Source organism: Lissotriton vulgaris, chromosome 1_1 (genome assembly GCF_964263255.1).
Source record: "Lissotriton vulgaris chromosome 1_1, aLisVul1.2, whole genome shotgun sequence".
Lineage (NCBI taxonomy): Eukaryota > Metazoa > Chordata > Amphibia > Caudata > Salamandridae > Lissotriton > Lissotriton vulgaris.
In genome coordinates this window covers 1,653,416,256-1,653,431,154 of record NC_141685.1, presented here as the reverse complement: position 1 = coordinate 1,653,431,154, position 14,899 = coordinate 1,653,416,256, and the positions used below count along the sequence as shown (strand labels likewise).

At 47.7% G+C, this 14,899-nt stretch overlaps 1 protein-coding gene across 1 annotated transcript in view; it reads left to right on the top strand.

The window, feature by feature from the left end:
* SND1 (staphylococcal nuclease and tudor domain containing 1) overlaps positions 1 to 14,899 on the top strand; it is a 2,099,018-nt gene that overhangs the window by 1,655,015 nt on the left and 429,104 nt on the right. Inside the window, exon 17 of the mRNA XM_086918876.1 lies at positions 14,669 to 14,857. Coding sequence (XP_086775002.1) covers positions 14,669 to 14,857 — 189 coding nt within the window. The remainder of the gene's footprint in view (positions 1 to 14,668; positions 14,858 to 14,899) is intronic.

Here is a 14,899-nt window from a genome sequence, read left to right as displayed (position 1 = left end):
GAACGATTTGAAATAATACATATAGACCAGTACTTTTAAGACTCCCCAAAAATAAGTTTGCAACCCACCAGTGGGTCCCAACCCACAATTGGGAAACACTGATCTAATGTTTGCCCACTCCAGGAGAGAGAATTGAATCCAGAGACTGCCTAGTTATGGTATACACCAACCCTTGCATTCAGGCAAATATGTGCCACAGAGGGTCTTTTGACGTGGCTGCATGAAAGTGTGATGCAGGGGCGTCAGACGAATGCAGGGAAGTTTGGTTGTTCACCTTTAATCCTGCCTTCTATTGCGCTTCTCGGAAGTACCTGAGCTTTTTGCTGCCTCCTCCTTCCATGATGCTGGCTGGGGTCTTGTTTTGTCAGCGAGTTGGAGGAATCTGAGCTTTTCTTTGAAGTAGGAGTGGCTGAGTTCATGAAGTATTACCATCCCATCCCCTTTCCTGACAGACTAGCCATAGTTCTTCCATAACATGGGACCTCATAATAATGACACTACCTTCCATCAGCCCATGAGCTTTGCCTCACATTGATTGTGTCCTGGCACAACCTCCCAGTGACTAGCACCTGCTAGTAATCAAAGTACTTTCCAAGTGTCCTGTCGTCTTTGGTCCTCAAAATGTGCCTTCTCCTGACACTGTGTGGGTGGATTGCCGGTGTGTTGCGCATTTCCTGCAGTGATTGCCTTCTTTAGAAGGCCTCGCCTGCTTGTGTTCTTGGATTCCATATCTTGCAACAGCTCTGCCCCCTCACCCATCCGACAATCCACTACCTTGCATACAGCCTCTGAAGAGACTGAACTTAAGCTATGGGATTGGGTTTCCTTTCCAGGTTGCCCAGTGCACTGACACACCCACTCCCTCCTCTAGTATCGTTGTATCTGGAATCAGCCTTAGGAAATGAAGCCAAGCCAGGGCCTGCCTGAGATCCACACTTATTGGTAAGTGCATCTCCATCAGACTCCTTTGACCTTGACATTGGTAAGCACTCTATACATCTCGCTGAACACGCCGGGCTAAAAGCATTTTCAAATCTCTCCGGCTCCCCTGCGTTGAGCGCCTCCGTTTTTTCCCTGGGCCGCGAAAGCCTTTCGAAGACCTTGACGTCCGTGTCTAAATCTGAGAGCGAGAAGCCAGCCTCCGGACTGCCTTCCCTGCTGTTACAGCTAGATTGGCACAAAACACTCCATAACAATGGAAAAACTCAGCAGCAATAAAAGAAAATGGCCCCCAGGGACAGTTTTATCTTTTTTTCCTTACAGCCCAAGATGGATGCCAGAACATGGCGGGCCGTCGAAGCCACGGGCCACCAATTTGTTGCAGCAAAAGGCGAGGGGAGGAAAATTGTCAACAGAGGGGGGTGTGGTATTGATTTCTGAATTCGGCACGTCCGTCATCCAGGGCATGAGAATAGACCTGTGCTTCTATCTGGATGTTGCTTTGATGTGTCCTGAGCGTGCCCAGCTCCTTTCCTGCATCTCTTCTGGCAGTTTTGCAAAGAATATGGGCGTGCTTGTCTGTCTGTTGCCAGCAACCACGTTTGACTATATTGTCGTGCTGTTCATTTTACCTAAGAGAATGTGTTATCGAGTTTAGAAGGCTGGAAAGACGAGTAAATCCACCTTGGATTTAAACCTGCAACTTTTTCATGAAGGAATTCGTGGCCTGTGATGAATTGACAGGTTTCCACAAAAGGCTGGGCTTACGTATCTAATTTCAGGCTCATGCCTAAAACAGTAGGCCCATGCGGAAGCTTCAGAAAGCATTTACTCTACTTTTATATGCTTGATCTCCTAGTCAACCTTGGCCAGCAGAGCTACTACTAGGGGGCTCTGGGATCTCAAACACACCCAATTTCCTCCCATTCATGCATTGGTAGGGATTAAAGCCTGCAGATTGCCATAAAATGTAATTCCTGCGGTAGCGGGCCACTGCTCAGATTTTCTTTCTTAGAGGTTCTGGGTTTTATCCGGCTTAAGAACCCTGTTTTCCATCGAAGGACATCAGCTGGCAGGTTGTCGAACCTGTAGTAAGAGCTTCTTGCGTCTGATCGCAATCAATCCTTGGAGGACTGAGACGACAGTCGTAATTTCATCGAGCAAATGTTATAAAACATTTGAGGCACCACAATTAGAACTGAGAAATTGTCCTGTTTAAGAGCCACCGTCTTGCATTTGAAGTATTGTGGTCTCCTTGAAGGCTTTCACTCAGTCCCCTTCACAACAGTTATGGGTGGGAAAACACCCGGACTCTACCTCTGCCGCCTCCAGGCTTCCCTTGTCTCTGCCTTTTGATATCTCCCCACCCGGCCACTGCATCTAATTTCTGTTTAATCCAAAGCCCCCACTAGCTGCCGCCACTCTGCTTTCGCCTCTACCTTGAATCCGTTCTGCCTCTGCTGTCCCCTCTTTATTGCTGGGATCTGCCTCTGATTTCCCAGACAATGCCACCACCAGTCAGTCTGAATCACCCCCTTAGGTTCTGCCCAGGATTCTATTCCTGTTGCCACCAACCTCCCGAGCCCCTGTTTCCCCCGCACCCGGGTTCTGCCCCTACCATTTCGTCCTTGAATCCGGGGTGATCCCTTTGAAGTTATAGTTTTGTTTTGTAGGGTACTTAAGTCTGTGTGGTTGTGGAAGCCTAACTAACGAAAACCTCTGCAGTTCAGATTGCCATTGATATTTAAATGGACATGCACACTTTTAGTGACATCTCCTGAGAACATAAATAAGATATAATAATAAGGGTGTAACGATGGTGGAAACCTGTCCGTCCTGGGATTAAGAGTAGCGTCTAAAATAATTCATTACTTATAAGACGAGCTGTCTGATATCCTGGCTCTAAAATAATCTCCATTGGCTTCATCAATTCTACAAATTGAAACTTCGTTACAGAAATTGAACTGTATGGAATGAAGAGCCTTGTGATTTAGAAAGGACAAGCAACTAGGTCAGGTCTTGTACTGGGGAAGGTGGTGCAGAGACAAGGAAATGAGCGCTAGAGACTTTAGCTCTTGGACACAGACTTCGGTATTCTCCTGGCCGGCACGGACAAATGGGTGCATCTCCCCATGGATTCAGTCCTCTTCTGCGCCAGCTCTGAGTGCTTGGAAGCAAGTTACTTAATCTCCGCATTAAGTATGATTTAACAATTGCACAGTTATAACTAGATTTACTGTAAAAATACGCAACGGAACACAGGCTGCAGAGGATCAAGGAAGACTGCATGGCTCAGTCTTCTTGCGAATGGAGTCTGACATCCCGCAGTCTGCGCGAGGTACTAATAACACAGGGGAGTGCAGGAGGCTTTTGTTAAGCAGCAGAATATTTTCTGCTGTAGAAATCCATTTGAGCAGCTGCATGCTGACTGTGATTAGATATGACTGCCTGGATCGCAGGAGCTGCCACTGCAGTTTTAGGAGCATCTTTGTCTTAAAAAGTGCCTGGCAATAGCAATCGTAGCCTGTGTGGACTGAACCTACCTATTTTCAACACCCTTTTTTGGGGGGAGGTCACCCATGGGCGTCCATTTGATGACTGGCGCACCATCTCTTGATTTTAGTAGAGTTTCTGGTCTAGCATAGTGTTAAAATAAAGGGTGAAAGGAGCTGTTCGGGCCTATAATCTGCAACACTGACCCTTACACCCATCCAGCTGTGGATGTGAGTGTTGCAGGTCCATTCCCTGAAGTCTCATCCCTAATTTTATCCCATTACATCCTCCACCATATCGTTAGCTGAGCTGCAAGTCTACAATCAGTGCCATCCTACAAGAAAGCCTTCTAATAAGTCATTCTACTCAATGCATGCGTACCTTGCAGTTTCTGATCTGAACTTAAATCTTATTCCTTGTTTAGGACCAGTTCTGGCGCACAGTTAGTCTCATACTGACTCATTTTGTGTGTACATCTGATTCCAAAGCGCGTGTTGAAACTGCTTTACCTGAGTTCTCAGTCCTTTAAGGCAGGTCTATAGTGATCATATGCTCTCTGCCTTTCTGGCACCTGCATATTCACTTCTGGATTACCAAACCAGGAATAATGCGTGGATGAGTTAAGATGGCTGGGTTTCTAATTGAATTCAATTTGTGACCTGCTCCATCTCTGCAGATTTTAAAGTTGAACTTTCGGTACACTGAGCAGCTACCTTGCCCCTTAACTTTAACTTTGAGGTTTTTTTTTCTTTTGTTTTTACATTTATATACACATTTATATGGTGCACATTATTCTTTTGGGGCCTTGCAGCTTCAAATGGGGGCCTTGCAGCTTCAAATGGGTTTGGTACCTTTCTTGCTCGCCGGGGATTTGACGATCTTATTGCAGACTCTAATCTGGTGTTTGTGAATTGTAGTAATCAGTTGGTACTTTGAGGATATTTAATGTTTAGTTGTTAGATGCATCATACATTGCTGTGTGTGTAACCTCCGATCTAGCCAGTGTGCTAGGTGGTCTGCCATGCACGTAGCAAACCAGCTATGTGTGCATGCATATATGTGAGTAGACGGAAGGTGTCGGCAGTAGGCTGGTGTGGACTGTTGGATGGATATTATGCGTTCTGTTTGGAAGTGCCCTTACGGTATCCTGGTGGTATGGGCGAATGCGATTGTGGGCACAGCTTTTGACCGGTGCACATTAAAGCTGGTGATTGAATATTTGTATTGCTTTTATTATATGAACGGTGGGGTTGGACTTCTGTGGGTAATTTGTTTCATACACTGACTCTAGCAGCGTCCTGAGTGGCATGTCAAAGGTGATGGTGGAATTGTTGGGGGGGCTAGAGGCACTGCAACCTGGGATTATCCCAATTGTGTGCCGCAGGGCAGGATTAGTGCTTTTCTGCCTATTGATGCGGATGCAAGTTATTTGTGGATCGATTTAGTTTGTCTATTCACCTTCCTGTGTTTTTGCAAAAACAATAACCATTTTAATTATCTGTTGGATTTAATTTGACATTTAATAAATGCAAGCTAATACTTTTTCTACTAAAAGTTGTTTGCTAATCAAGATTGAGTTTGTGTCTCCTCTTCTCGTTTTCGACTATCTTTCTGCTCGTTTTCTGCCCCCTTTTGCCCGCAAATATTTTTTTCTCTTTCGGCTAGATTCTGACTTGGCTCTTTGATGGAGACGTCTCATCCACAGCGCTCAGATACCGCTAGGGGTTACAGTGCTGTGCTATACAAATATTGAATGAGTTCACTTCATCCATTGACTGATAGTAACCCTGCTAGCGTTCTGTTACTAAGCTCCACTAACTGATGTGTGCTTCAGGACTGATTTTTCACCTTGGCTGTGGGGTAGCAATTGCACTCTGTTGTATGCTTTATGGTACATTTTGGGCACTCTTACATGTCATTTTGGATGTAAATTGCCTTTATGAAAGGGAGACTGTTCCATCTGTTTGTATTCTTTGTGAATATTCCTAATTGCAACAACATATGCCTACAAGGTTTTTTGTAAAGACTTAATGACATGTAACTAACGCAACCCAAAGCTTAACACGAATGGTTGTCTTGTGCATAATATCAATGGTTGAAGTGCAGGAAAAAAGGATGGGAACTTTGATCGTGAATGCAGTGAGGGCAGGGTTGAAAGCTGGCAAAAAGGACCAAATGTTCTATTACCTCTGCAAGTAACTGCATAAAAAATACTTAACACACTTTAAATGAAAAATAAATAAATGCAAGTTAAACTGATCAGTGGGCGATGCACTCATTTTTTCTGTGAAATCACGGTTGCTTACTGCAATCGCTGCATCTATGTATGTGTGTGAGTGCTCTCACGCGACCAGAGAGTCACATAATTGAATAAAAGTTGGCGCAGTGGGCAATATTTGCTTGAGTATTTGAAATGCTACGAGGTTCTAGCCTGTGGCACAAGCAATGTGAGTATATGAGGTTATTTTAAAATTGTACTGCACTCCTTATAAATTAGGCTGCTGTAATATTTGCAAAAAAGGTTGAGGGCCTCCTATACAAGGCCCTAGCGGCACTTTTGCTCCGCTGTAGTGTCACTTTTTTGACACAAGATTTTCAGATTGCTGCTGCATATTTACAAGGCCACGAAATCCCATTTGTCTGGCTTTCCATGGCCATGTAAATAGGAGCCCCTTTCATGCAGAACAATGGGTGAGACAGGCTTTTCATGGATGTTGCTGTAGGTGTTCCTGTGCAACACTATCTGCGAATCTGCAACATTCCCAGATTTATGAGAAATCGTAAACCTGTGAATGCGTCAAATTCTAACGCCACCCCAGGGTTGGCGTTATGGGGTGGCGTTAGGGAGGCGCAACAAGGAGAAATATCCTTTTTTCTCCTCGTTTTTTCTTTTTCTACGGAAGGAAGAAATCTCCTCCATTGTTTTTGTTCAGAAAGGTGTCTCTTCCTACACAAAATCGATCATCACCACGATGCAGGCACCCTTGCAACATGGCACAAGGGTGCCTGAGTTGGCACTAGGCTTATTTTTTTCAGTGGTCAGTACAGGAATGCACCGTATTCTTTTGAATACGGCGCCTTCCTGCACTTTTAGAATGGTACGGCTCTGCAAAATTGCGGCACCACGCTGTGACGTTCTAATGTAAATGAGGCCCCTAGTGTTTACGCTCAAGCAATGACTGTCAAAATATATATTTTAATACACAGTGAGCGAATGTAGCCAAAGCAAACCATTTTTGTAAGGGTCCTTTACGCAGACTTACTTCAGAAGTCATCTGGTGACACCTTTACATTACCTTTTCAAAAAAATACAACTTTGTCAGCATGACTCTTGTCAAAGCCTACAGTGGCTCCCAAGCAGCCCTTACATTTGCGGATTAATCGGTTTCACACGTCTACATATACAGATCTTCAGGTGACAGAGTTGAGGTGCTTCATTGTCGCCCACTCCATGAAGGGAGGGGTCTGGCACTCAGAATTGCGTTCTCTCAGGGCCAAAGATGAGTGGTCAAGATCCCACGCCTCTGCTGGCAAGGGCAGGGAGGCGAGATCAGTCCTTTATACAATCTGGATCGAGCGGACTGAATCAGTCATCACTGTAAAGGGTTAATGGTGAGCTCTTCAGGGTCGCTCTCTGCCACTTCGCTATGTCCTTGCCCATTTCATTTTCTTCTGAGTCCGAGCAATCCCACGCTGCTTTCTAGGAAGTGCTCGCTCGGGCAGAAATGATTACTTAATAAAAGCACCGTCACTCCCTCTGAGCCGCCCCTCCCCACCGCTTGCTTGTCCGACCTTCCTTTCCTAATGATAGACGCACAGCCTTCTGTTGTCCTGCAGATATGGCTTCTTTGATGTTAGGAGCTGCTATTTCTTAAAAGCGCTGAGTTTGTCTTTGACCTTTGCCATGGTGAGCTTCGGGGCCATGGCTGCACCCGTTGACCAGAGCATAGCAACACTACCACTGCGTTTCAGAGGAAGAAACAGCTGGAATACTTGCAAATCGATTTTTCCTGCTACATATCATTAGATAATGCACACTTCTCAGAAATTTGAAGGAATTCACCATTCAACGGGATTAGAAAATGTATTTATTGCTTTGTTTTTTAATTTCATGTTTTTTCTTGTTTACACCGTTAGATTTAAAAAAGCATCCAACTTCGAGTTTATCCATGCACGACTGAATTCGTTTGTATCAGTTAAGCCTACACACCAGGCTTTAAGTAGGATAAAAAAAAGTGGGGGGTCTCATAAAGGGCCGTGACCGATATAATTAAGGACTTGCTTTAAAGCACGTTTGCTGAAAATATATGCTTTATAGTGTGCCACCCGACTGGTATATTGCTACTTCTGTCATTAAATCCAGATATACTATACAGCAAGTAACACTACACTTGGAACAAGCCAGTACTATTAGCTTTGTCAAGGATTATTAGTTGCATATCATGAATAAGCAACACCCACGACTTCGTAGTTATACCATTTTGAAAATGCTTCAGTTCTGAAATGGTGAGACTGTAAAAGAACTGTAACAATTCTATTAAGTTACATCTCAGGCAGTGAAGTGTGGTACTGCTCGCAGGCAGGTCGCTCCCCATACCACCACACAGCCGCCAGCTGCCTCGTGTCCTGCTTCCTGCGCCCGCTGGTTCCCGCTGTTTCCCGATCCTTTCCCGCCGCTGCGTCCCTGCGGCCCGACCCCCTGCTCCCCACTGGCCACCCTGCTCCCGCCTCCCAGCTGCTCCGCCCTCCCAATCCCCCTCTTATGGAGGCCGCACAGCCGGCGCGGCGCACGCCAAAGGCAAGCCTGTCTGCGCCCGTCCGCGCCCAGCGCCAGAACCCCTGGACCCAGCGAACGCCTCAACACCAGGCTCCGCTACGACGCCAGCACCCTCCACGCACTCAACGCTGGCTGAAACCACACCTGCTTCCAAGCCACCCCGAAACGGACTCACAGACCTTTCTCCTGCCACACCTGCAACTTCACCTGTGACAGAACCACCAAACAACCAAGGACTGGACCCAACCACCTCCGCTGCATACTCAACACCCGCTCTGCACGAGAACACGCCGTCGAGCTCTGGGATCTGTTCGACACCTCCGCCCCAGACGTGGCCTTCCTGACAGAGACCTGGTGGAAGGACTCCTCGGCGCCCGACATCGCTATATCCATCCCGGACGGCTACAAGATTACCCGCAAGGATCGTGCCAACTGAATCGGAGGAGGAAGCGCCATCGTCCACAAGTCCACCCTCCAGGTCGCCACCCACACAGACGACACCCTCAACACTGCCGAACACCTGCTCTTCCGGATCCACACCGACCCCAACACCGCCCTCAGAGGAACACTCATCTACAGACCACCCGGACCCCGAGCCCAATTCAGCGACTCCATCGCCGACCTCACCAGCACTCACGCACTCGCCTCCACGGACTACATCCTCCTCGGGGACCTGAATTTCCACCTCGAGAATGACGACACCAACTCCACCACCCTGATCGACAACCTCGCCAACCTCAGCCTTAGATAACTCGTCACCGCACCCACCCACGCCGGGCGGCCACATGCTGGACCCCATCTTCTCCACAGGCACCCACGTCGCCTTTAACCACACCACCGAACTCCACTGGACCGACCACCACTGCACCGACCACCACTGCATCCATTTCACCTTTAACAAACCAACCACGCACCACCGCACCCAACAGATACCTCGCCGCTGCTGGAGCAAAGTCACCGAAGACCAGCTGATCACCACCCTCGCACAAAACCCACCAACCGGCCCTACCAACGCAGACATCGCAGCCCCCATCCTCAGACAGTGGATCGATGACTGCGCCAACACCCTCGCCCCACTCAAGAAACCCCCCAACAACAACGCCAGCAAGAGAGCCACCTGGTTCACCGATGAGCTGCAGGCCTCCAAACGCGCATGCCGGAAACTGGAGAAGATATGGCTCCACGAACGCACTCAGGACAACTTCACAGCCCACAAGGACGCCACCCGCAGACATCATCACCTCATCAGCCAAGAGATCCTCTGTCAAAGACCGCCTGGACAACAGCGCACACGACAGCAAAGAGCTCTTCAGCATGGTAAAGGAACTCTCTAACCCCAGCGCAAATGCCATACCGCCCTCACAAGAACTGTGCGACTCATTAGCCATCTTCTTCCACCGCAATATCGCTGACATCCATGACCGCTTCAACCATGACCGTCCCAACTACGCCAGACTCCACCTCACCTGTGAACACCACCAGCCACCTGACCTCCTGGTCCAATGTCAACGACGACGAGACATGCAAGGTCATGAACTCCATCCACTCCGAATCTCCATCAGACCTGTGCCCACACCACGTATTCAATAAAGCAGACGCTGCCATGTCACCCCAACTACGGAAGGTCATCAACATCTCCTTCGAAACAGCGACATTCCTGGAAAGCTGGAAACACGCCGAAATTAATTCCCTCCTCAAGAAGCCCAAGGCGGACCCCAAGGATCTCAAGGACTTGCGGCCCATCTCCCTGCTCCCGTTCCCGGCGAAGGTCATCGAGAAAATCGTGAACATGCAACTGGCCCGCCACCTGGAAGACAACAACATCATAGACCCGTCCCAGTCCGTATTCAGACGCAACCACAGCACCGAGACTGCCCTCATCCCCGCCACAGACGACAACAGGCGCCACCTAGACAACGGTGAAACATCCGCCCTCATCCTCCTGGACTTGTCAGCCGCCTTCGGCACGGTCTGCCATTGCACTCTAAAGACACACTTCCTAGAAGCTGGAATCCCTTAGAAGGCCCTTGACTGGACCACAGCCTTCCTCTCCGGCAGAACCCAGAGTGTCCGCCTCCCGCCCTTCCGATACGAGGCCACCGACATCATATGCGGCGTCCCTCAGCCCGACGCTGTTCAACGTCTATATGGCCCCCTCGCACAAGTGGCCCGCCAGCATGACCTCAACATCATCTTCTACGCCGACAACACCCAGCTCATCCTCTCCCTCACCAAGGACCCGCACACCGCCAAAACCATCCTCCACGAGGGAATGAAGGCCGTCACCGACTGGATGAGGAACAGCCGTCTGAAGCTGAACTTGGACAAGACAGAGGTACTCCTTCGGACCCACCTCTTCAGCCTGGGATGACTCCTGGTGGCCGACCACACTGGGAACAGCACAGACACCCACCAACCATACATGCAACCTGGGATTCATCCTGGACTCCTCCCTCTCCATGTCTAAACAGGTCGGCGCTGTCTCCTCCTCCTGCTACAACACCCTCTGGATGCTTCGCAGGATCTACAAGTGGATCCCGACCGAAACAAGAAGAACGGTGACACAGGCCCTCGCCAGCAGCAGACTGGACTACGGCAACGCACTCTACGCAGGAATCCCAGCCAAACACCTACAACTACAACGCATCCAAAACTCCTCCGCCCAACTGATCCTCAACGTCCCCCGCCACAGCCACATCACCCCCCACCTGAGAGACCTACACTGGCTCCCCGTTGACAAGAGGATCACCTTCAAGCTCCTCACCCACGCACTCCACAACGCCGGACCAGCCTACCTTAACAGCAGACTCCGCTTCTACACCCCCACCCGCCAGCTCCGCTCCGCCAGCCTCGCCCTCCCCGCTGTCGGCCTGAAAATTTTGGATTCGATTCAGTCAAGCATGTCGAAATAGTCCTGATTGGAGCTATTGCATTTCTAAGCACTATAACTGTATTCACTTATTCAAAATTTGTATATGACTTGTGTATCTTGGATCTTTGTTGCTTTGGTCTAGTGTTACTCAGATAAATATTGGCTATTTTTCTAAACTGGTGTGTTATACTTTTCCCGGTGTTTTTAGTGTGTGTGCGCGCGTGTGAGTGTGCGTGCGCGCGTGTGAGTGTGCGTGCGCGTGTGAGTGTGCATGCACACAAATACTTTACATATTGTCTCTTTAGTTTAGCCTGACTGCTCTGAGTCCAGCTACCAAGGGTGAGAGCAGGTAAACTTAGTGTGTACTACACTTACCCCGACTATGTTTGTGGGTCTCTACTTGGACAGGAGCCTTCCTCTGTCAACTAGAGACCTCCATTTCTAACAGCAACCAAATTCTTCACCTTACATGCGACTCTAGCAGCCTGAATTTGCAGATAGATAGGATAGCTTGAAATCTCTAGCTAGTGCAATCTGGATGCTCAAATGTTGAGAGCACATTTGTACCATCACCTGTGACCTGCACTGCTCCCGGGTGCGGTGGCCCATGACTTAGAGCATGCACCCTTGTTTTACCCTAGGGCTCCTTGGCGTCCTGACCTATTTATGCCATTGGTTTACCTTTCGATTTCCAGTTCTTACTTTTGTGGTAAAGTCAAAATTAGCCCTGCGCGGAGTTCGCAGAGTTCAGCGTGACCAAAAAACTCTGCCATGCTAAGCGGAGTTCCGCAAGCGGCAGAGTACATTGGGTCATACTGTTTGTGCAGATTTTTAGGGCCTGGTGTTGGCCCCTTGCTGGAAAATCACTGCTAACAGCACCATGCGCAGCACAAGAGGTTGGTGCTTCTTTCTGCCCCTCGAGTAGATGTTCTACTTGAGCGGCAGCTTCCTCAACGCGAACGAAAGGTTTCTCAACGGGAGCGGTTGCAGCCATCCGCGACTGCCCGCGCTGAGAGAACTCACCAGGAGGTAGTCTGGAGTATGATTTTCCTTGCTCCCCAACGCAAGGGAGAAAAAACTCTGCGAGCGGAGTTTCATGCCCAGACCAAGTCAATATTCCATAGTGGTCCTTTTACTTCGATGGGCTCTTGTGACAAATCATTATTCTTCCAGGCATAAATGAAACATTTTTTGCTGAAGTATTTCCAAAGGTGAGGTACTCCTTAGTGTCCATCTGTTCAGGCACTTGAGTGAGATTTGCCTTTACACACATGACCTTTACATGAAGATATATTCCACTTGGTATGTTTTTTAATTTTTTTTTATTATATCGTTTCATAATTTTATGTACTTTCTGTGGTACCTCGTGCCTGCCTCTCCTTCTGGGTAGTTAGATCCTGTAAAAGTGATTTGAATTGGAATTTGATTAATTCTCGACCTTGAGACAGTTGACAGCCTCTCCACTCCCCGCCTCTTCTCCCTTCCAGTCACCTCCTCCAGGCCGTCGTTTTCTTCCACTCAGGAGCTGCTTTGTTCGCGGCACGCTGTGCGGACTGACTTGGCATTAAGCCTCTGCAGCAATATAGTGACACAATCCATGCTTAATGAAAGGATTCCCAACAGCAGCGAGGATGATGGTACTGGGCAGCTGGAGAGCAGAGATTCGATCAAAGCAACTAAACTGGAATTTAAATGTCAGTGCAACCCGCCCTGAAAGATGCCAGTAATATCCGTGTTAGACCCAGACGCACCCTAACCCACTCCTTTGAGAGTTAAACGACTCTTATCACAGCTCATCTAACCAGCCCTTGCCATTGCGTTTGTGGAGCATTATGTACCCTTGCTGTGTCTATCAATTTGGTTTTTGCCTGCGGGTTCTCGACCAGCCTCTGGGTCCTCTGGCTGCAAATCTGTCCAACCCAAGGAGTCCGACAAGGAGCTCTACTGACCCCCTCACGTATGTCCACCAGCTTCATCCAGCAGTGTAACCCTATGCTACCGCTTCTGCTCACATACCTGCGTAAGCCACAGTAGCAGTGGTGGTGGACACCTTGAAGAGTTGACTACTCACAAGGTCCCCTTGCATTTGTTAAAGCAATATAACAATGTGATGTTGACGGATAACATTTTTCAGTGCTATGCTCCTCAGCCCACTAAAGGACCAAGTGATGCAGAATGCTGTGGCCCTGTCAAAGTTGCATACCTGGATTTGTAGATCCAGCCATATATGTGAGATTAAAAAGTAGACGTCCCAGAATGTAAAGTGATTTTTCCCCAAAGAAATAAATCAAATGAAATTAAAAACCGTTAAAAAAAGGCTTTCCCAGTTTTACGGGTCCTCACATGGCTGTGGGCTACTAGGTAGCTATGTTTTGACAGATAGCAGGATGACATTAAATTCAATTTTTACAGTTATATTTTTTGTATGGTTTAACAAAAATATACTTTTTCCAGAGTGTAGGTCGTCTGCTAAAGTGCTGTGCATGTGTTCACTTGGCATATTTATACTTCTGAAGTACCAAAAGACGGTTAGTAGTACCGGTTTTATTGCCCATTGGGTGCTCTGCATAGGGCTAGACATTAACACCAGTCTATCCCATTTGTCTTCGATGGGTGCTTGGTATACTGCTGGTAAAATTATTTCTTACATCTTATGAATCTTGCAAGGAGCTATAGTTGTCATCTCATCTAATTCTGCTTACTCCAATCCATCACAAAATGTAATATGGCCCTTCACCATGGTGGGGCCAGACAGCAAGCTTAAACATCACATTTGCTTTCTAGACCTTAGTAGCTCCTCGCTGAACAGCTTTCACCCCTCTCGGCTTAAAGTAGCTTTGTGTTTTCTTAACATTTATTTAATTTGAGTACATATTAAAATGTGTATATCTAAAGGCCTGACCTCCCGTTTGGCGATCACTTTTGTAGGAGTTGGGAAACCTTTTTCACTTAATTCGAAGGTGGGAGATGGGCAGTGTCGCTTTACTAGTAAAACTCTTAGATGCTTTAGTAAGGATGAGTTTCTGCTTCTCTGCTTACTCTCTAGATGCGTGGTAGAATTGTCAAAATTAGCAGAAGCTCCCGAGGCTCTTGAAATAGACCGCATGCTAATCAAAACGCTCCTGTAGGGAGCCTCGAAGCACCAGTCTCTCTCTCATGTTTCTGTATTCCCGGTGGGTTGGCCTTTAAATCCTTAAACGGTGGAGGACAGACTCTTCCACCCTGGGGTCGGAAACTATGGTTATTTTCTATTAACATAACAAGGTTTGCAACGCCTGAAAGGTCTGTGTGAAATAAATGACTACCAGATAGCCATTGTTTTTCTGAATGGTTGATCACCTATCTAGGTTTTAAGAACTTCGTTTTCTGCTTCATAGAGAAATGTGCATTGCAAGGGCGGAGTTGCAGTCTGTTTTGCATGTCCTGAAGTAAGAGTCCTCTGTGTATTGTGACCTTATTTTCTGTTTTCTACTCTCATGTTTTTGTAATTAGCTACAACATTGATTGAGGAACCTGTAGACATTTCTTTGGACAACAGTTTGGGCTTGTTGCTTTTTAAGTAGCTCCTTCTTTCTTCTGTTTTCCAGGTGGAAGTTGAAGTAGAGAACATGGACAAGGCTGGTAACTTCATTGGCTGGCTGCACATCGAGGGAGTCAACCTCTCGGTGGCCTTGGTGGAACATTCCCTCTCCAAAGTCCACTTCACAGCCGAGCGCAGCGCGTACTATAAAACCCTGCTGTCCGCTGAGGAGCTCGCCAAGCCCAAGAAAGAGAAGGTAAGAGGCACATTTCAATCTCACTGTTTGGACCAACGATCT